Below are 19,754 nucleotides of genomic sequence, written 5' to 3' on the forward strand. Positions count from 1 at the left end.
TACAATATCAATAAATTAATTTTTTAATTTCGAGTACTCATATGCCACTTATTTACAAGTTATCCATCAATTACATAAATACTTTATCCATAGTGTCCACTTCTTTCTTTCTTTCTTTCTTTCTTTTTTCTTCCTTATTATGTTTATAAACCTTGTTATTGCATATACAGTAATTGGGGGGGGGGAGTGGGGAACCGCTTCAAGGAAATTACGGCCCTTTAAAAAAATTCTCATCTTTCCAACTACATTTTAAATTGTTCCTAAGGGAAGAAGTGGAGAATAAACGTGGGGGTGGGGTGGTAAAAAAAAAATCCCTTGGAACTTAAGCAAGCATTTTTTTAATAAAAAAAACTCCAAAATAATGAGGCTTAGAATGGAACATGCAAACAGAGCCTTACAGAGGCTGACAGACGTCACTCGAGTATTAAAGGGACACGCCCCTCTTTTAACAAAGATTGACATGGGCCGTGGTCAGGCTTGAACTGATATGCAAAAAGTCATTTCTCCGTTTGAAGGGGGGGGGGACACACACACCGGGGATCACTCCTCGGTGTCTTCTCCTTTCATCTCCGTTTGTTATGTGTCGACAGGGGTAGAAACAAACAAGGGAGGGAGGCCATAGGGGTCACCTCTCTCCAGGATCCGCTGACCCCACGTGCGCACCACCACCCCTCCAGTGGACACCACAGTCTGGTTCACAATAGCAGCTTCCAAGAGCGACCTCTCGCCTCTGTCCGGATAGCGGCCTCCAGGCTTGTCGCTCCCCGCCCCCTGCAACCTCCAGGACACAACCTTGCCTGATCAGTCCCCCCCAGAGGTGGGAGAGGCAGTGGCGAGTTCTAGCAAGCGGCCAGAGAAATGGGGGAGGGAGGGGGAAAGAGGGGTCCCTAGCCCAGAGACTGTGGGGGGATGGAGAGGGGTTTTTGTTTTTGCGAGGGGACCTTCCTCCTCTCCCCACCTCTAGGGCGACCCACTCCGAGCTCTGTCTCCTTTCGATTCCAAGCCACTCACTAGACGCTGGATGTTCTGCAGCTCGCTGGTGGCTTCCTTGTCGACCTTGGGCGACAGCGAGACGGCCGAGCCGGAGGAGAGGGTGGAAGAGCGGCTGTTCAGCTCGGAGCCGGAGTCCAAGGCTCCCGAGGCCGGGCTGGATGCCAAGGCGCCCGCTTTGCCTTCCGCCCCGCCGACCATGGCGGGCAGGGCTGTGGTGAGAAGGCTGCTGCTGTCCGGTAAGGGCACCGGGATGGAGTAAGGGCTGTAGCGCAGGCGAGGGCGCACCGCGCTGAGGAACGGGTGGCGGTGGACGGAGCTGGTGGCTGCTGTCGAGGCGGCGGCCGCGGCTGCCATATAGGTGTACGGGTAAGGGAAAAGGCTTCCGAAGGGGGACATAGCCAAGCCCTGCAAGAGAAGCGGAGGTCAGGTCAGTAGTTGGCACAGTTAAAGGTATATACGTTGGCGCAAGAAAACAGACGAGGAAACACCTGCGCCCAAACACATAACAAATACCAAGCGGGCAGCTTCTCCTAGGCGAAGACGGAAAGCGAGGTTCTGTTAGTAACCAGGGTGGGGGAGCCAGGGTCTCTCTCTCTCTGTGTGTGTGTGTGTGTGTGTGTGTGTGTGTCCTCCCCACCACCACCACGCCGCCATGCACGTGGGAAAACGCAGTAACCAGCCCCGGAGAGCCTCCGAGACGCGGTTCTCAGCCAAGCGCCGTTTCAATCCCTGGCGCCGGGACCAGCAGTTCGAAGCGCGAGGGCCCGGAGCCAAGCTGAAGCTCCATTTATTTAAAATATCCCTTTTCAATCATCTGTCTTCTCAAGGTGCTGAGCACCCTCAGCTGCCATTCCAACCGCGGGAGTCAACACCTCGAGAGGAAAGAGACGGCGGGGGGGTGGGGGGGAGAGAAAAGCCTCTGCGCTCTCCCTCCCTCTCTCTCGGACAAAACGCCTTTTGGGAAAGGAAATGTTGGCATCGCTTTCAAGCGAGTCAAAAACTCTTTAGCTTGTAAAATGTGGCCGGAGCGAGCTATGGAAGATGGTCTGTCCTATTCAAGAGCTCCAGAGAACCCTTGTATGAGATATACCGGTAGGTGGATGTCCTGTCGTCAATTCCCTATATGCCCTTTCCCTCATCCGCCTGTTGAGCTTTAGTTTAAGTGTGTATGAGAGAGAGAGCGTTTGTGTTGGGGAGAGAGCTAGGGCGTTTGAGTGCACGTGAGAGAGTTGAAATTAAACAACAACAACAACAAAAACACCCTTTAAATATAGTCAGTAAACGAAGCACCTCTGTTTCCCTCTGATACCGGCCTTTGCCAGAGCAGAGCTGCACTCAAACCCCCTCTCTCGGTCATAATATTCACGGGCTAAACTTGCTGCTCTCTCCCCTCTGTGCTGACATGGCTCTCTCCTTCCTCACAGGGTTGTTGTGAGGATGGAATAGAATAACCCACCTAGGCTGCCCGGAGTTCCTTAGAGGTTATTTTAAAAGAGGGAAATAAGAAGAGGAATAAGAATACCCTTAAAAAGAAACTCCAAGAACGCGCACACACGCACAGAATTTGAAAGTCGAAGCTTTAAAAAGTCTGATCTTGAAATGGCTCCGATCTATATGGTTTTAGCATGAGTGGGAAGGTGAGAGTGACAGGGCATGCTTGCATACTTTTCCCTCTTCTGCGAATAAAGAATCCATCTGAACTCTTTTCAACATGTCACAGAAGAGTCTGCTAAAACAGGCAAACACAATAATCTTCCTCTAGCTCACTCCTTAGGACCACTATCGCAGGAGAAATGGAACACAGGGAGTTGTCTTATGCAGAGTCAGTCCCTTAGTCCATCTAGCTCCCTTTTGTCTACACTGACTGGCAGCTGCTCTCCAGAGCTTCGGGCGGGATATACTTCCTGACCCTACCTTCACAAACTACCGTAGGAATTGAACCCGGGACTTTCTGCAGACGCTCTGCCTCTTGAGAAGTGCAGGCCTGCTTAGTTAGACCATTGGGGCTCCTACACCAGGACTGCCTACTCTAACTGGCAGCTGCTTTTCAAGAGTTCAGGCAGCGCTACACGGAGATGGGGGAATGGAACCTAAGTCTTGTGCATGCAAACCCGATGCTTTACCGCCCAGCTAGGACCCTTCGCCTGAAATCCATTAGAGGACTGTTGTTGGAACAAGACGGGGGTGCCAACTTGAATAAAATATGGGGGGCATGGGAGTAGCCATGGGCGGAAGGGGAGCAGTTCCCCCCCATCAAGTAAGTAAATAAAAAAATACTTAAACTAACTGACCAATTGTGTCGGTGATAATTTGGTTCTGCCCCCGAACGTAAAGCCCCCCCCCCTAATATGAATCCTGGCTACGCCCATGGGGGCAAGTAAGCCCTGCCCCGCATAATCGATCACATGAAGCCGCGCACGGACACTATTTGAATGGCAATGCCTATCAACTTTCGGGAGGCCCCCTCAAAAAAAAATTGGGGGGGTGAAGACCCTTGGCCCCTAGGAGTTGGCTCCAATGGACAAGACAAAGAATGGGAGCGGGGGCGGGGAGAAAGGGGAACTTCCAGGTAACGATCTCCCTCCCAAATAGCTTCTGCCTTAGTGAGGGGAGAACTCACACCCCGGCAAAAAAAAAAATCTACACGTCCACCGCAATAATTTACCTGCGAGGCCAGGACGTGCTGTTGCAGATGAAAGGGTAAAGCCGCCGCCGCTGCCGCAGCCGCTGCCGACGCTCCGGATAATCCCTGAGCCGCCGCCGTGGCCATCACCGTATTGTCCAGCCCGGTAACTCCTGCCGAGGCCCCGGAGACTGTAGCCAGCAGGGGGCCCATCCCGGCCATGCTGGAGAAGGCGCCGCCCATGGCGAACTGGCTGGGGTGGAGGAGCAGGGGGTGCCCGTTGCTCAGCGGGTTAAAGAACTGCTGCCCCCCGGCCAGGCCATGGGAGAACGCCAGGTTGGACAAGTGGCCTTGGTGGGCAAGGTGGGCAGCGCTGTCCGTCTGGACCGTCAGGGGGGCGAAAGGCTCCTTGGCCAGGCCCCTGCAGTCCTCCCTTGACGGGCTTTTGACCTCCTCCCCGCCGAGGCCCCGGGTGCTGGAGGAGATGGTGGCCGGGCTGTGGCGAGCTGAGTCTGCGGGAGCCTTGGGGGCGCTCTCTCGGCTGCCTCTGCCGCCTGCCGAGTCCGGGGGGAAGAGGGTCACTTTGGAGGGGCTGCTCTTCTCCCGTGGGTCTCCTCCTCCTCCTCCTCCTCCTCCGGAGCTGCTGTTGGTGGCAATGGCAGCCGTGGTGGTGGAGATCTTCCCGGAGGAGTCGTTGGCCTCCGAGGGGTCGTCTTTGCTTTCCGTGTCGCTTTCCCCCTCGCTGGGACACAGATCTTGGGGCCGGAAAGAAGGGAGAGGGTCAGTCGGAGAGCAAACACGATGGATCCGTTGGTCAAGCAGGCTCCCCTTCTCCTGTCCTGGGAGGTCCAGGACGCACCTCTTGGAGCGGAACCCCTCTTGTTTTGGAGGCACAGCTCAATGCAAATAAAATACTGATTCCGTGTGTGTGTGTGTGTGTGTGTGTGTACAACACATACACATACACAAATATATACACACAAGCACACTTACCCTGCCAGCCTTCTGTCTGGCCTGGAATATACACCCTCCACCCCTCTAAATCTTATCTATGTAATGCCCTACTATTCCTAAAGACTTTAGCTGAGCTATCCCCAGTTGACTTCAGTTCAGTCCTCCGTCTTACAAGGTTGGGGAGGGGGATCTCTGCAGGTAGAAAAGTAGCCCATCAGGGTTCTAGCCTTGCCTGTTCCCCTAACCTAAACATTTTTTTATTTGGTGGAATTCCTTCTTCCTTCCCCACCCCTTGGTGAAGCGTTCCATCATGTTTACCGCCTCTGAAGGAAGGACTACTAGACGAATTCAAACAGACTTGTTTGGAGCTGAGCTTCCCAAATGTTAGGTTGATACACGCAAGTAAGCCTATTCCCCCTCCCTTCTGGTATCCAGGCTCACTTTATCTCCTTGTTTCCACAATAAACGTCCAATTGAAGTGGGTGAGGGAGAGAGGAGAGAGGAGAGGCTTGGGGGCAGGAGGAGGAGGATCATATTAATTCCCCAGCTTTTATTTCTCCCAGGTTTTTATTCCCCTCTTCTGTGCTCTGTTGGAACATCTCGCCTCCTTCCCAAAGCAAGGGAAAGTTAGGGTCTGGCTTCTCTCTAGCCTCAGACACAGGGCCTGCTTACATGAGCTTGAAATCCCCTGCCATTTGTTTTCTGCTTTCACAGGGCAGCCCCCCCCCCCCAGAGAACCAAAGTTCAAGCAATTTTTTTGGTAACAAATGAGGGGGTTAAAAAGAAAAAAGAAAAAAAAGGTGCATTCCATCTGATAAGAGCATGGCAAAGTCCAGGGCTTTCAAAGGTACTGTATGTATTTTTAAGGCTGCAATCCTATGCACACTTGCTTGAGAAGACCAGCGCACCACCTGGAACACTACTCAGGACACCCGATTGAATTCAAAGGGGCTTCCTTCCACCAAATTGGTGGATAAGATAGGCCTCAAGTATGTATGCAAATGTAGGATTCCTTGGAAGCCTCTTAACTCCCATTACAGCCCATAGGTTTGTGGACTGAAGGGAGAAAAGGAGAGGTAATTTGACCCAGGCTGTGGCCTCCCTCCTGGCTGTTCTCCTTTAGAGTCAGGAAAACAAAGGGAGCCTTTTCGTAAAATCTTTTAGGGAGCTAGCTATATTAGCATCTCGAACCCAAGGCTTCAAAGAGCTTTGTGGCATCTTAAAGACTTGTGAAACGCGATTCACCCCCTCCCCATTTCATCCCCACAACAACCCTGTGGGGTAGGCTACCCTGAGAGTAAGTGACTGGTCCAAGGTCACCCAGCAAGCTTCCTGGCTGGGTGTGGGGGTGGGGGAGTATAGGAGTGCCCTGGTATCCCAGATTCCAGTCTAGTGCTCTAACCACTACAACACACTGAGTCTGATGAAATGAGTCTGACAAAGCATTGTCCTCAAAAGCATACGAAATATTTTGATTTTTTTAATGGAGATTTATTTTTTTGTCTGTCTTTTCCCTTGTTGCAAAATCCCAGTATGGTTTTGAATGGATTGGTTGCAGGGGTTCCCCCTCCACCTTAAAAAAGAAATTCCAATATGCACATGAATGGATTGGTTGCAGGGTTCCGCCACCCCCACCCTTATTTAGAAATTCCAATATGGTTATGAATGGACTGGTTGCAGTTTTGAACTTTTGCCCCGTGGTCTGCCTTTCCTCCGAAGCTGTAGTCAGTGTTGGCTGACTCTGTTCAAACCACAGAAGAAATATAGATACAGGGTGGAAAGGAGAAAAGTGTTTTTTTCCTTCCTATTTAAAAATGTCTGGAGCAGTTTCAAAATGGGGTTTATTTAATTTTTCGAAACTTTTTCCCACTCTTTCCAACCGGAGGCTGTTCTTCAGCCAAACTCCCTTCAAATGCTGCCTCCCACACACACACACAAACCCTGGAAGTGGTAATAACCCAGAAATAGAAAGAAGATGAGGGAGAGAAAAATGGGGGGGGGAGTGTACAGGGAGTGGGGGGGGCAAAGGCAAGTAGGGAGCTACCTCACCTTTGAGATTAGATGTGCCCACAGTTGATACTGCAGGGGAGGTTGACTGGGCAAAGCATTTGAAAGCCGTCTGCTCACTTGAGGACTCATCGGATGTCCCATTTTCCTTCTTCTGCCTCTCATCATAGACTCGCATGGACTGGAGGGTCAGTTGCTTCCTGGAGAAAAGTTGGTTGGTTTAAAAGTCGCTGGAGAAGGGAGGAAACTCTCAAACACATACCACTCGCTCCAGACCATAATACCTCTCTAAATCAAATCAGCTGGCACCACAAAACACTGTTTACAAAAGAAAAAAAAACCAGCTGGTGCCCCATTCAGGCCAATGGACGAGGAAAGACATCCAATGGAATCAAACAGGATTTTTTAAGCATAAAATAAATAAATATGGTTGTGATTCCCTGAAGATATGCTTATCATCGAAGCCAGGCTTGCCCAGCCTACTGGCCTGGCACTAGAGTCGCAAAGAGTTTCTAGGCAAGTAGCCTGTTTTAAGAAAGGGGCTTTGCGCACCCCAGTGTTATTTACTTCGGAGGATGCCCCCAAAGGTCAACAGATTTTACTGAAGATCAAAGGGCCTTTGGGCGTCAGTTCAGTGGAAAGAAGGCGGGGTTTCTCTAGGAGTAAAGAGAATTTCAGGTTTCGGGTTTGGAACTGGGATTCTGGAAGCCAGAGACAGTTCTTTTGGAAGGAAGTCGATTCCTTTTCCAAGGGGAAGGTAGAATTTTGAAGGGAAGAACTTTAATGAGTTGCCATCAGAGCATGGCAAGGACAACCTCCATATGATATTAATATTCTTCTTCATGTCTAGATGAAATCTCAGAAATCACAAATGCTTAGAGAAACCAAACATCTGATAGGGGGCAGATGATCTCCTCACAGTTTGGGAAGAGTGAAAAATTGGTTATTGTGGGGTGGATGGAGATCAAATCTGTAACTAAATGGAGAGTTGCGCTGGGTATGGTGAGTTTTAGGCAACCATAGTCCAGCAGCGATCAGCTGTGCCAAGTTGCTGGGCTATTCCTGGGATTTCTGGCTTTTTAATGGCTACTAGGAAGTTATTGTTCAGTTTATTTTTTTTATTTTTAAGAGAGAAATTATGAATAATGCTTGCAGGAGCCAGCTGTCTCCCTGCTCCCTAAATGTATGTGTACCTGCAAAATTAAAATTAAATATTGGGCACCTTTCAAGTCGAAATGAAGCAATTGGTTTTAAAATTGAAAGCATGAATTACATGTTTGAATCTCTCCTCCCCCCCCTTAAATAAGGAGGTCTTAAATGGTACTTTAAATACAGGCTGGGTCATTGCAGATTTTAGAGGAATTTTTTTTTACTTGAACTTTTTTTTGCTCTTTGCTCAAAACATCTAGAAATATTTGCCTTTGAAGAGTGCCTTCCAAAACAAATATCCACACCCACTTACCCTGCCCTGCGTGCATATTGTGCAAAGATAACACACACAGGAAAGCTCTAAGCAAGACTAAGAGATGCTTGTTTTCCTCTTCACTGACACTACCTGCTGTTAAAATACCCCTTGGAAGGAACTCAAGGCTTACTTCAATCTAAATGCATGCGGGATCAGGTTAGTGCAACGTCTCATTAGAATATTGCTTTGGGTAAACTACTGCCGGCCACGCCCTCTCCACAGCGTCTTGTGTTCCACATTTCGACAATGGCAAACACGTGTCCTAAGCTGTGTATGTCTCCCTTGGGTGGTACTGAACACACCTTTGGGCGTTTACAAATATCACTTTCTAAAAAAAGATTCCACTAAGGCTAGGAACCCTCCCTCCCTCCACCAACACTCATCCCAATGAGAGTTGTGTGTTTTAAAGATCCTTGGACGGACCCTACAATAGGAGCATTTCAAAACCAGGCTGAACATGCTAATAGCAAGTTGGACAGACACCCCACACTCTACTGTGACATCCCCACTTACCTTTTCTCTCGCCTCCCATTCCCTGTGTCTCGAAAGCCTTTGGCAAATGGATTGTTGTCGATCTTTAACTGAGTTATCTATTTTTACAAAAAACAAAAAAGGAGAAAAAAAGAAATGAAATGAAATGAAATAATGCGTAAGGACGGAATCTCGAAGTGGATCCAGATTTTTAGGGGGGCATAGTGTAATGGCTGGGGCACTGGAAAAGGTGCATGGAAAGATCCTGGTCCTAATTCCTTGACTCTGGAAACCAGGAGAAAACTGGGTTAGTAAGTAACTAGCTCTCGGTGTGATTTACTTCATGCAAGGATCAAAGGGAAATGCCTTAGTTCAGTGGAAGAACATCTGCTTTGCATGCAGAAGGTCCCAGGTTCAATCCCAGGGACTCTCTGCCTGAAACCCTGGAGAGCAGCTGCCAGTCAATGTAGACAACACTGAGGTGGCTGGACCAGCTGTCTGACTCTGTATAAATAAGGCAGCTTTCTGAGGTGGCGAAACCCTGAATGGAGGAAGGGTGTGATCCAAGCACAGAAAATAGAGGTTATTTTCCAGCCTGTTGGACCTCTAATTTCATAGTCCAACCCAGGTGGAGTGGTTCTCCTGTGCCTGCCCTTACTCAAAGCAAGGGGAATAAGGCAGGGGGCCTAGACAGCTTTCATCCCAAACTATGCCTCAAAGTTTCTTTCCAAAGCCCCAAGCAACACCCTTAGCAGAAGACCCAGAAACTGAACTATGTGATATTGTTATGGCCAAGAGTCCAGGATCCTATGGCTTCCCCCCACCCACCCCTGGCAGCATGAAAGACCATTTTCATGCACCTCTGCCAGTCCAATTGCAGTGGCTGGTTGCCTCAGCCTGTGTGTGTGTGTGTGTGTTGAGGGGGGAGCCCTGGCGGAGGAATGAGTGGAACGTGCCGCCCTGGCTATCCATTAAAGTTATGTTTCAGTTTCAACTCTTTACCTGCCATAATTAAACCGCAAAGGAATGGTGGTCACCCGCTTGCTATAATAAAATACTTTATGTAATTACCGTCCATGGGCCACGTGCTTGTGTGTGTGTGTGTGTGCGTGCACGCAGTGCTGTGGGTTGAGGAGGGGGGCCGAGCTCTGAATAAATACTATGCAAACATATTACAGGCATGTTACTCCCCCCCTCACCTCTGCAAACTCTTAAAAGGATGGGTGGGAGGAAATCAACAACATCTGCACTTCGTTGCTTTTTTCTTTTCTTTTCAAGACTGCAATGCCTTTCTCTTCAAGGATCCAGTCCATGTCCAGCGCTTTTGGCTTTCAAAGAAATCACTGGGTGCCCAAAGTTCGGCACCTGCTTAATTTTTGAAATCATTGCTGCCACCTCTTTTAAAGCAGGAGATACTGGGCTGTCCCTTTGGGTGGGAAGATGAGCCCAAAGTTTTGATCTCACTCACACTCTCCCTTTCTAAGCTTAGGCTACAATCCTCTGCACCCTTAGTTTGAAGGGATACCCATTGAGCACAGTGGGACATGCTAAGGATTAAACATGCATAGGATTCCTTCCCCTTATCCATTTTCTACAGAAGTGCAGAGACCTTTTGAGATGGGGAGGTTAAATACTGCCACAGTGCATATGTATACAATATTATATGCTATATAATAACATAGCATAATAAAAAAATATTACATGTGTGTAATCTTTGGCCGGACCCTGGCATCTGTTCCCCCAGCGATTAAGAAACAGGAGAAAAACGTAAGAAAGGGACCTAGCCAGTCTTTGTGTTCGGATTCAGAGCAGCAGTGCCTGTCCGGGAGTCAATCCATTACCTTCCAATTGCTCAGAAAGTGCTTAATGAAGGCGACCGGGGCTGGCTAGGTGAGCGCTGGAATGCGGGTTCTCTGACCTCTTGCAAGAGATCGCTCAAGATAACGCCAGGAAAGGGGGGGGGCCTTTGGCTCCATTAACAACACCGCTTTCACACGCCCATTGCAGGGCAATCGGACAAGGGGCTTCTCGGCTCTCTCTCGAATGGGGACGAGAAAGGCTTCCGCGGACCGAGCACGGGGCTAATTCAGTCAAGCGAGATCCGCTCGCCCCACCTCACCTCGGCGATCGTATCAAACAAAAGTTCTGCTAAGCGGCTAGTCCCTAGCACGTTTGACTTCTTCCTGGGGCCTCCTCAAGCCAAGCCTCGATTTCCCAACAGGAGCAGAAACACGGCAACAGATTCGTTTCCCTCCCCACACCAAAGCACACGCTTTCGTCCAACATCATATCCTGCCAACTTCCACCGCGATCCTGAGTTCAGGCACGAGCCACATTGATTTTAAGAGAGCTAAACTGTCCAAGGAGCTTGGCCAGGAGAATTAAGCGCTCTCTCACACACGCGCGCGCGCACACACACACTCTCTCTTTCAAAGTACACACTGGGGTTTCCATCTTGCAGCGCTGCCAAAGCTCCATAAACCACCGCACTCGAGTTTGGGAAGCCAAATACCAAAAGTACTAATTTACAGCGAGGGGAAAAAAATAAAAATGAAATGAAACTAAGGCCGGCTAGTCGAAGTCTGCCGGGTCCTTCGCCTTGAATTCATTACCATAAATTTAGACCGCGCCAAGCTCCCAGATAGACCACTTTGGTGGGAGAGGCGGCCTCCCGCAAACAGGAGTCCTGGTGATAATTGAGGATAGGGTATATTTAACAACTACACCTCTCTCCCCACCCCATCCTCAAATCAGAATTGGCTGTGTCCTTCTTATTAAACGCTGCTAGGTGCTAAAAGTATATTTCTTTCCCCTGCTCCTTAAAAAACACACACAACACTACTCCAAAACTATTAATAAAACCACTGCAGTATAAAGTGGGGGGCGGGAATGGATAATATGAACCAGACCTACATTTGGGGGGCCTGGTAGCCCCTGTCGTTGTTGTTTGTTTGTTTGTTTTAAGTAAACTAATGTATGGTCTGGTTAGGGTTCTGTTTCCTCGAAATTCACATTTGCACACAGAAAGAGAAAGTCGGATATCTTTTTTACACTCTCTTTCTCTCACACTACAAACCAAATCTATTTTTCTCTCCACCACCTCTTACTAGTTTTCTCTGGATACACTGAACATCGAAAATGAGAACAATTTTAATTCCTTCTTTTAACTTTCTTTCTGAAGTGGCCGAAGTGATAATGGGGGGGGGGGTGCGCTAGGAGACAAGGCCCAATTTTTTTCCTGAGCCATTAATGCCAAATCAGATCAGGATCGGAGGCTCAAGATCACCCATCTCTCTTGCCACCCCCTACCCACCCCGCCACTTCATTCCGTTAAATGCACTCCACAGCGATTCTTTCTTACCTTATCGTTCTGATACGCAGTCACCGCAATGAATTCTGTCTCGGGGAAAACGTAAGTGCGGAAGGTGCTGTAAGGCAGTTTCAGAATATCATTGGCCCGGACGATGTGGAACCGTGGCTGATACTTGTGCATGGAGTTCAGTATCGTCTGCGGGTGCGGGGGGGGGCAGAGACAGACAGACAAGCGGGCACATCCAGACTTAGTCAAAACGAAAGGAGGAACATCAGCAAAGCCTGAAATTAGGCCTCCAAATCCTAGCCACCCTCTTTCTTTCTTTCTTTCTTTCTTTCTTTCTTTCTTTCTTTCTTTCTTTCTTTCTTTCTTTCTTTCTTTCTTTCCTCCCTTCTTCTACACACCTAGAACCACCGTTGCTTGGAAATATTTTGCTTTAAAATAATACCAGCAATCATAATAATTGTCTTCCAACTCAGTAGGAGAGAGAGAGCTAAGCCCGGGTCATTAGTTGACTGGCGAGGAGATGTAAAGGAAGCGCGAGGGAGCGGAGTGGTTTTCTGAGCAAGCACCAAGCGGGCCAAAGGGCGGGGGGAGAGGGAGAGAGAAGCGCTGAGGCTTTTCAGGAAGATCAGCCAAGGCCAGCCAAGCTGAAACGAGGATCTCCCCGCTTCTTCCTTTTTCCTTCCCAAGAAAACCTCGCCAGGAGGAATGACCTCATTTTCTGCACTTCGCTGGAGGAGCTGCCTTGCCCGAAAGTTCGCTTTCCTATCTGTACACAGACAGGGATGTGAATGGAGGAAAGGAAATCCTAATAATAATAATAATAATAATAATAATAATAATAATAATAATAATAATAATATTGTAAAGCGACCCGAGCTTAAACATGGGTTTAAGTCGATTAGGAGGGGGATAAAATCCGGCTGGAATCCCAAGGAAATTTATTTTAATTTGGGTCGTTTGGGGTGTTTTTTTTTTGTGGTGGGGAGGTGTATTTATTTCCTGTCCTTCCTTCTTCCTCTTCTCTCCTCCACCTCCATATTTTTTATCTGCACCCTGCCCACCCCCCAATTCTGCAACTGGCTGGCTCTTAAGTCAGTTTTAAAGTTATACCTAGAAAAGTTATAAAACAAATCCCAGATTTGATGCGAGTTAAGCTGCTTATTTCCCCTACTCTCCCTCTCTGCGTTTTAGCTGGAGTTCGGATCCTGCAGATTTAGAGCAGAATCGGAGCAAGAGTGCCGGATTTTTTTGCCCCGGAAGTTTCCTAATTAGATTTATAGTCATGGAAAGGGAACGATTACCCTCGTCCTGCGATGCCTCCCCGTTTTCCCTCCCTGAAACACATGCACACAGAAACCAATTATGAAATTATTATAAGCAGATCGACCAAAGTGCCCAAATATGAAGTCATTTCTCACCCCCCTCCCCTTCCTTTAAAAATCTGGAAGGGATAGAAATCGAACGTCAGTCTCGTTGGGCCTTTGCAAAGCTGTTTTAGCGAATAGGTTTTCCCCCACGCACCCAGCCACCCCCAATCCCTGCGGCGTGACCGAGGGTCGATCTAAGCTGATCTCTCCACCTTGCAAATGTATGTTTTGCTTTGTTTTAAGCGCGGCGTTTGAAGAACCAGAAGGCTATGTTACAAGGGAAAGAATTAAAAATCACTTACAAATCCGTGTTTGTCCGAAATGTTATTAGTCAGTTTAAGTTTGTGGAAAGTCACGACTTTAGACATCCACTGTTCTCCGGTCGCCGGGCTATCTGGATGGATATACATTCTCTTTGGCATTTCAGGGTCGGCTTTCCCGGCCACCATCCACCGGGAATTGTGGAATTTATATCTACAATCGTCAGCCGCCACTATGTCCATCAACAAAATATATTTGGCCTTCTTATCCAGGCCAGTACACCTCACTTTAAAGGGTGGAAACATTCTCCTAGAGACAGACACAGACAGAGCACAAAACAAAGAAGGCGAAGATTTTACTTATATTAAAATGTATAAATATAAATATATATTAAAAGAGAGAGAGAATCGTCTTAGCGTATCACTCAACCGCATATTATTGTGCAAAAGTATCCCCCCCCGCCAACCTTAGCAATGAACTGTATTTACTTTCAGATTCTCTCGACTGGTTGCTATCGTGCAAAATAAAAATGATAATAGGAATCCTTTGTGGATATTCCATTTTAATTCTTTTTTTTTAAAAAAAAATCTCTCAAAATAACCTCATTTGGTTTGGGCATGGAGGGAGACGCAGATCCGCAGTATTTAGCGTGCAACAATAGTCCAAGGCCAACGATATTGGAGAGCTTGGGAGATGGTTGCCACCCCTTCCCCAAATCCTTAAGTTGATTTCCAAATTGCAAAGACGTGTGATTTTGTTGTAGCGAGCTGTTGAAGTCTGGAAAGTCTCCTTACAAAGTCGCTGCCCAAATAAGAAAGCAAACAGTAGGTAATCTTTCTTGGCCACAGATCCAAAGTCTCCTAACCTCTTTCCAGCCATCTTGGGGACTTGATTATTATTTTTTAAAGCAGTTTAAAATGAAGCTGGCATCGTAAATGTGAACCTGAGGAATCTGCATCAGGGATATATTTTAACTCTCTGCGTTGGAATGAAATAATGGAAAGTGTTTCTATAGAAATTACAACTACTCGTAATTTGTGAGAGGACGTTTAGGGAAAATGCATAATCTGCCATATAGCTCTTAAATAAGCTGTAAGTACAGCTTACAAACTTTTTACGGGGTAAGGAAGCCATTCATTCCAAACGCTCTGTATTATTATCAAGTCCAGTGCTAAAATATTTTCACTTGCTCCACAAATTTCGGGCCCTACATCTGGATTTCTCTAGCAGTTGAAATCCTGGGTTCAAAATACCCACATTTACAGGAGAGCAATGTTATGTTCGGGGGGTGAGGGTTCAAATGTGCTTTAAAAATTCCAGTCGAAGAGTTCCACCCCCGAACAGATTTGCTTGGAAGTAACTAGGCTGGATCTCCTTCGAGCGTGGAAAGACTTAACTGCTAAAGAAAGCCTGAGTAGGATAAGCCTGCTTTTACGTCTGGGTGTGTTTTTGCCTGGAAGTAAGCCCCCATTCATTCCAACGGGCCTGGCTCCCCAGCAAAAAGTGCAGGAAATTACAGACATAACATAGCCACGAAGGGAGCTGTTGCATTTTTTATTAAAATATTCCCGGTGCAAAATTCTGCCCAGTTTTATATGATTGCACATATCCCACGAACACTGCGGTCAGTTCTCTCTTTGGTGTGCACAGATAAAGTGTTGCGCGTGTGTGCACGATACCTGGAGGCAGATCTATCTATCTATCTATCTATCTATCTATCTATCTATCTATCTATCTATCTATCTATCTATCTATCTATCTATCGCTATATGCATTGCATAGGTTGTACACACACAGTATTCCCATTGTCCTTCAGAGGATGAAGGCTTTACACGGTCAGCTGTCGCTTTCTGGATATTTTCCTAATTCCATATTAAGCTTTTTATTTTCTTGTTTGCAAGAGGAAACTATTGGTTTGTTTGGAAATCAGCTTGAGAGAAATGGGTTGGCGGGTGTGTGTGGAGGTGGGGGAGGCGAGACAGAGAAGGAACCCCCCCCCAATCGTTTCCAATAGCCCAGGAACAAATCTCCCTTACCTTCCCGACTTGGTGATTACCATCTCGGTGCCCCGCTTGTGGAACTGATCCCAGAGTTCCTTGGCTTCCAGGTGGACTTTGGGGTCGTCCTCCACCTCTTCCTCCGGCTCCAAGGTTTTCAAAGGCCTCAGGTGAGCCGCGGCTTGGTGTCCCAGAGACGAGAAAGGCATCCCAGATTCCGTCGCCCCGACTAACTGATCCATGATGGGCTTGGCCAGAGCCCCCGGCAGAGAGAGGGCGGCGGCCCCGTTGGGGGGCAACGCCAGAGCCGGGAAGAAAGGCGGCTGGTGACCCAAGACGGCGCTCATGGCGAAGTCCGGCGCCCGGTGAGGTAGGAAGGGGTGGTAAGCCATGCTGGTCCCAGGAATCACGGGCTCTCTCATGGAGAGATTCATCCAACAGCTTGCCTCGCTCCCAGCGGCCTGCCCGGACGCAGTCCTGGATCCTGGAGCGCGCGGCCCTTACGAGCTCATCGTCGGGCCACGATTCCCAGAAGAAGGAGAGAAGGAGGGAAAGGGAGGAAGAGGAGGAGGAGAGAGAGAGAGGAAGGCGAGAGGGCCGTCCGAAGGGGAGGCGAGCGACCAGGGCGGGGGGTGCCGGAGAGTGACATAGGCGAGTCACCAGAGAGTCCCAGCGCCCTAGTCGAAAGCAGGAGGCATCTTGTCACCCGGAACCTGCCAGGGTGTCTTTGCGCCTGGCTGGGAAGCTACTTCTACTCCTCCTCCTTCTCAGCGATCGCGTTTTCACAAGGATTGAATTATAATGTTAAGAATGGTCGGTTTCGAAAGAGGAAGGGGTGGCGGTGGAAAAAGCAGCAGCAGCTGCAGCAGCAGCAGCAAGGACTTCGGCCAGATTCCGCCGCTACTTCTGGGGAAGGCGACGGAGAAAGGAGGGTTCGGTCGTGCAGGTAAAAGGAACGCCTCGAAAAAGAAGAAGTCACCTTCTTTCTCTGGTGGGTCTCTTGCAAACGTTGAGATCGGAAGGTGTTTTTTTTTTCCTCCGCTCCCCCGCTCTTTCTTATGCTTCCCCCCTCCTTATATTCAATGCCCCTCCGAAAGCTTCTGGAAAGGTGGAGTGTGTTTGTGTGCGTGTGTGTGCGTGAATGAGAGGGAGAGGAGAGGAGAAGAGAAATTGTGAATGGGGGGGGGGAGCCTCTTGTTTCTAATCAGGCTCCTCGCAGCGCTAAAAGTTGGAGAGAGAGAGTGAGAGAGTGTGAGAGAGAGAGAGAATGCAGCTTCCGTTTTCCCCTCCCCCCACGCGGCTCGCCGTTGCCAAAGTTTGGATTCCAGGAAAAAAATAATCTCCGCCGCCCGTCTCCGTCGTTCCTCTTTGGATCTCTCCTCCCTTCTTTCCCCCTGTCCTCTTTAATTTTTTTTTTAAAAAAATAAATTTTAAAAAAGCCTTAACGATAGCGATTTGCAAAACTGGGGAACCTTGATCGCTCCTCTACCCCCTCCCAACCCCTGCAAGTTCCTGCAAGGAAGAGAGAGAGAAAAAAGAAAGAGAGAGAGAGAGACGGGTATGTGTGTGTGTGTGTGTGTGTGTGTGTGAGAGAGAGAGAGAGAGAGAGAGAGAGAGAGAGAGAGAGAGAGAGAGAGAGAGAGAGAGAAGAGAGGAGGGGGTTGTTGAGAGCGAGTGGGAGAGCGAGCGAGTGCGAGAGAAGGAGCCGTGAAGGGAGAACGCGAGCGAGCGAGCGAAAGCGGCGCTGGGCTCCAAGAATCCACGGTGTGAGTGCGTGTGTGTCTGAGCCAGCGCGCTCGGCTGCGCCGGGATGGAATGGCTGTGTTGTGCGGCGTTGCAGGGCAGCTGCCGCATACTTGATTGGCTCTTTGACGCTTTCGGACCAATTGTGTGGCTCCATAGGCGTGGTTTTGACAGGTCGAGCGGAGGGGGACCGAGGCGAGTTATAAAAAGAAGGTGTCGGAAATTGTAACGCTGCAGCAAAGCATCCCCACCGCTCGGTGCCGTGCGAATATGTCAACATGATCAGAGGCGGGCGGGCGGGGAGGGGGGGGAGCGAGCGAACGAGGGAGGGAGGGACGGAAGGAGGAGAGAGAGAGAGAGAGCTGAGAGCAGCCATTGGGAGAAAGCGAGCGAGAGACAGGGAAAGGCTAGAGTGTATGTAAGCGTCTGGCCTCTAGGGGGCTTCAGAGAGGCGAGTTGGCCCACAGCGCCGCAGCCAGAGAACCAAGAGGTGTGGGGGTGGGGAAATCTCTCTCTCTCTCTCTCTCTCTCTGGCTTGACCAAGCTTTGGGACATTTTCAATTTGGACTTATCATCAACTTTTCTCGGCGAGGCTTTCCATTTCATCGCCTCCTTTCCCTTCCACTGGGGAAGATCCGCGCCTAGGCTGGGTTTGAGATCTAGGAGGTTCAAGTGGGTGTGGGAGAAGGAGGAGGGAAGGGTGGGCTGATTCTCTCTCAGCCCCCCCCCCGTCCCACTCACGCGTGCCTAAGCTCTACCACCGTCGCCCGCCCCACTATTACCTCCCTGGCTGGCTCTCATGGGTCCCTAACCCCCACCCCACGCCCGGTTATACGTGCTGGCGCGCGAGCGAGCGAGCTCCTCTCCGCCCGCCCCCGCCCCCCCGCCGGATGGGATTGTCGAAGCAGGAACACACACGCGTACACACATACACACGTGTTACTCTCTGCCCACCGTGAGTATTTTGGCTTACTTCCTTTAAATTTTGCCTCTTGTTTCCAGTTGAAACCAAGGCGGGTGTCCCTTTAAGATGGGATGGGGCGCGAGCACCGAGGATGAGCTTCTTTAAAAAGTGGGGGGGGGGGTTGGAGAGAGAGAGAGAGACGCTTTGAACGCGTTCATCCTGTCTGAGCCGTTGTCAGGGTTTCTCTGAAACACGCAGAAGGACGGGTCGGGTCTGCGCGCCTCTGTTGCTCTACAGTCGAGCGATAGAAAGCGGCGTTTGTAGCTTAGATAGCGATCGAGGCTTTTATGACGCTTCGCCTGACATTTGCTATAATACACACCCGCAGTTACGGTTTAGATCACTTTTGAAAAGAAAAGAGGAACAGGCTAGATAGATGGGCTTCTGGATTCGGGGGGGGGGTGTCTCTCTGCCTCTCGCCTCCAGGATCCGCTTCACCCGCAGAACTGTCTATCTCTCCCTGATCTTGTCGCCTTTTGGTCCTGGGGGAAGAAATCGCTGAGGGGCGCCGTTGCCAGCACTCGCTGGGTGAAGGGTTGGGTAGCTTCGGACTATCTCCCTCCGGGATCGCCTTTACGACTAGCTTGGGGCCTGCCCGTCTGGTTCTTTTGCCTCACCCAATGCAGTATATTTATTTTCCTTTGGTTTTTCTTCTTTTCTTCTTCTTTTTCAACAGTCTCTGGGATCAGAAGTGCCACCTTCTCTCCTCCCCCCGTCGCATTTGTTTGATTAGCGCATCCGAAAAGCAAACTGTGTGAAATCGCACTGTCTGAAATGTCCAGACCTTGTCTGTGTGTTTAGGAGGAGGAAGGACGTGGGGTGGAGGAAGGAAACAGAGGCGGACGGAGGGTTGGAAGCCGAGAAAGGATTTTGTCGCGTGTGCATCGTCGTCTCCGTCACTTTGTATCCAAGTAACATTTACTCAAAGTAAACCCATTGAATTGAACAGGGCTGAGTTATTCATGCCCCTTTGTGGGTCTACTCTGAGTAAGACTAACATGGATTCAACATAATAATAATAATAATAATAATAATAATAATAATAATAATAATAATAATAATTTTCGTCTTCCTCCAAGAGCGATTGAGCAACATACTGGCGCCGAATGGGTTTCTTTTCATCCCGACTCAGCCCCCGTGCGTGTGTGTGCGCGCGCGCGGTGGCAGTTTATTCTTATTTCACTTACTGCATTTAGTTCCCCCCGCTTTCCTCCAGAGAGCTCCAGACCATACCTGGTTCTTCTCCCTTTCATAATTTAATCCCCACAACCACCCCGTGAGGTAGGTTAGGCTGAGAGAGGAAGTGACTAGCCCACGGTCACGGCCCAGTGGGGATTTGAACCCTTGTCCCTCAGGTCCGCCACTCTAACCACTACATCACTACATCGCCCTGAAAGTTAGGGGGCGCTGCGATTTTTGAATGGTGAGTGGATGAGCTATGGGCTGAAAGGAGGGGTTGGGGGCTCCGACCGGAAGCACAAAGGACAGTGGTCCCCCTGTGTGGTTTTTGTGGGGGAGGGACCCAGACCCAGCCGCTCCTCCTGGAGATCTCTGCCCCACAGCCTACTTCCTCTCGTTTTCTGTGGTTCT

General features: G+C 49.3%; 1 protein-coding gene and 1 long non-coding RNA gene across 2 annotated transcripts in view; one reads left to right on the forward strand and one right to left on the reverse strand.

Moving 5' to 3' along the window:
- On the reverse strand, positions 1-17,271 carry TBX3 (T-box transcription factor 3). Its single transcript, XM_035097865.3, has 7 exons — positions 15,497-17,271; positions 13,502-13,769; positions 11,875-12,021; positions 8,556-8,632; positions 6,620-6,777; positions 3,659-4,371; positions 1-1,398 (listed from the first exon to the last, which is right to left on the reverse strand). Exons 1-7 carry the CDS (start codon positions 15,889-15,891, stop codon positions 961-963), a joined length of 2,196 nt encoding a protein of 731 aa, XP_034953756.2. The 5' UTR covers positions 15,892-17,271; the 3' UTR covers positions 1-960.
- The window catches only part of LOC148683112 (uncharacterized), a 21,038-nt gene continuing 17,591 nt past the window's right edge, over positions 16,308-19,754 (forward strand). Inside the window, exon 1 of the long non-coding RNA XR_015947570.1 lies at positions 16,308-16,448. This is a non-coding gene — a long non-coding RNA (uncharacterized LOC148683112). The remainder of the gene's footprint in view (positions 16,449-19,754) is intronic.

Source organism: Zootoca vivipara, chromosome 16 (assembly GCF_965207765.1).
Source record: "Zootoca vivipara chromosome 16, rZooViv2.hap1.1, whole genome shotgun sequence".
Classification (NCBI taxonomy): Eukaryota; Metazoa; Chordata; class Lepidosauria; order Squamata; family Lacertidae; genus Zootoca; species Zootoca vivipara.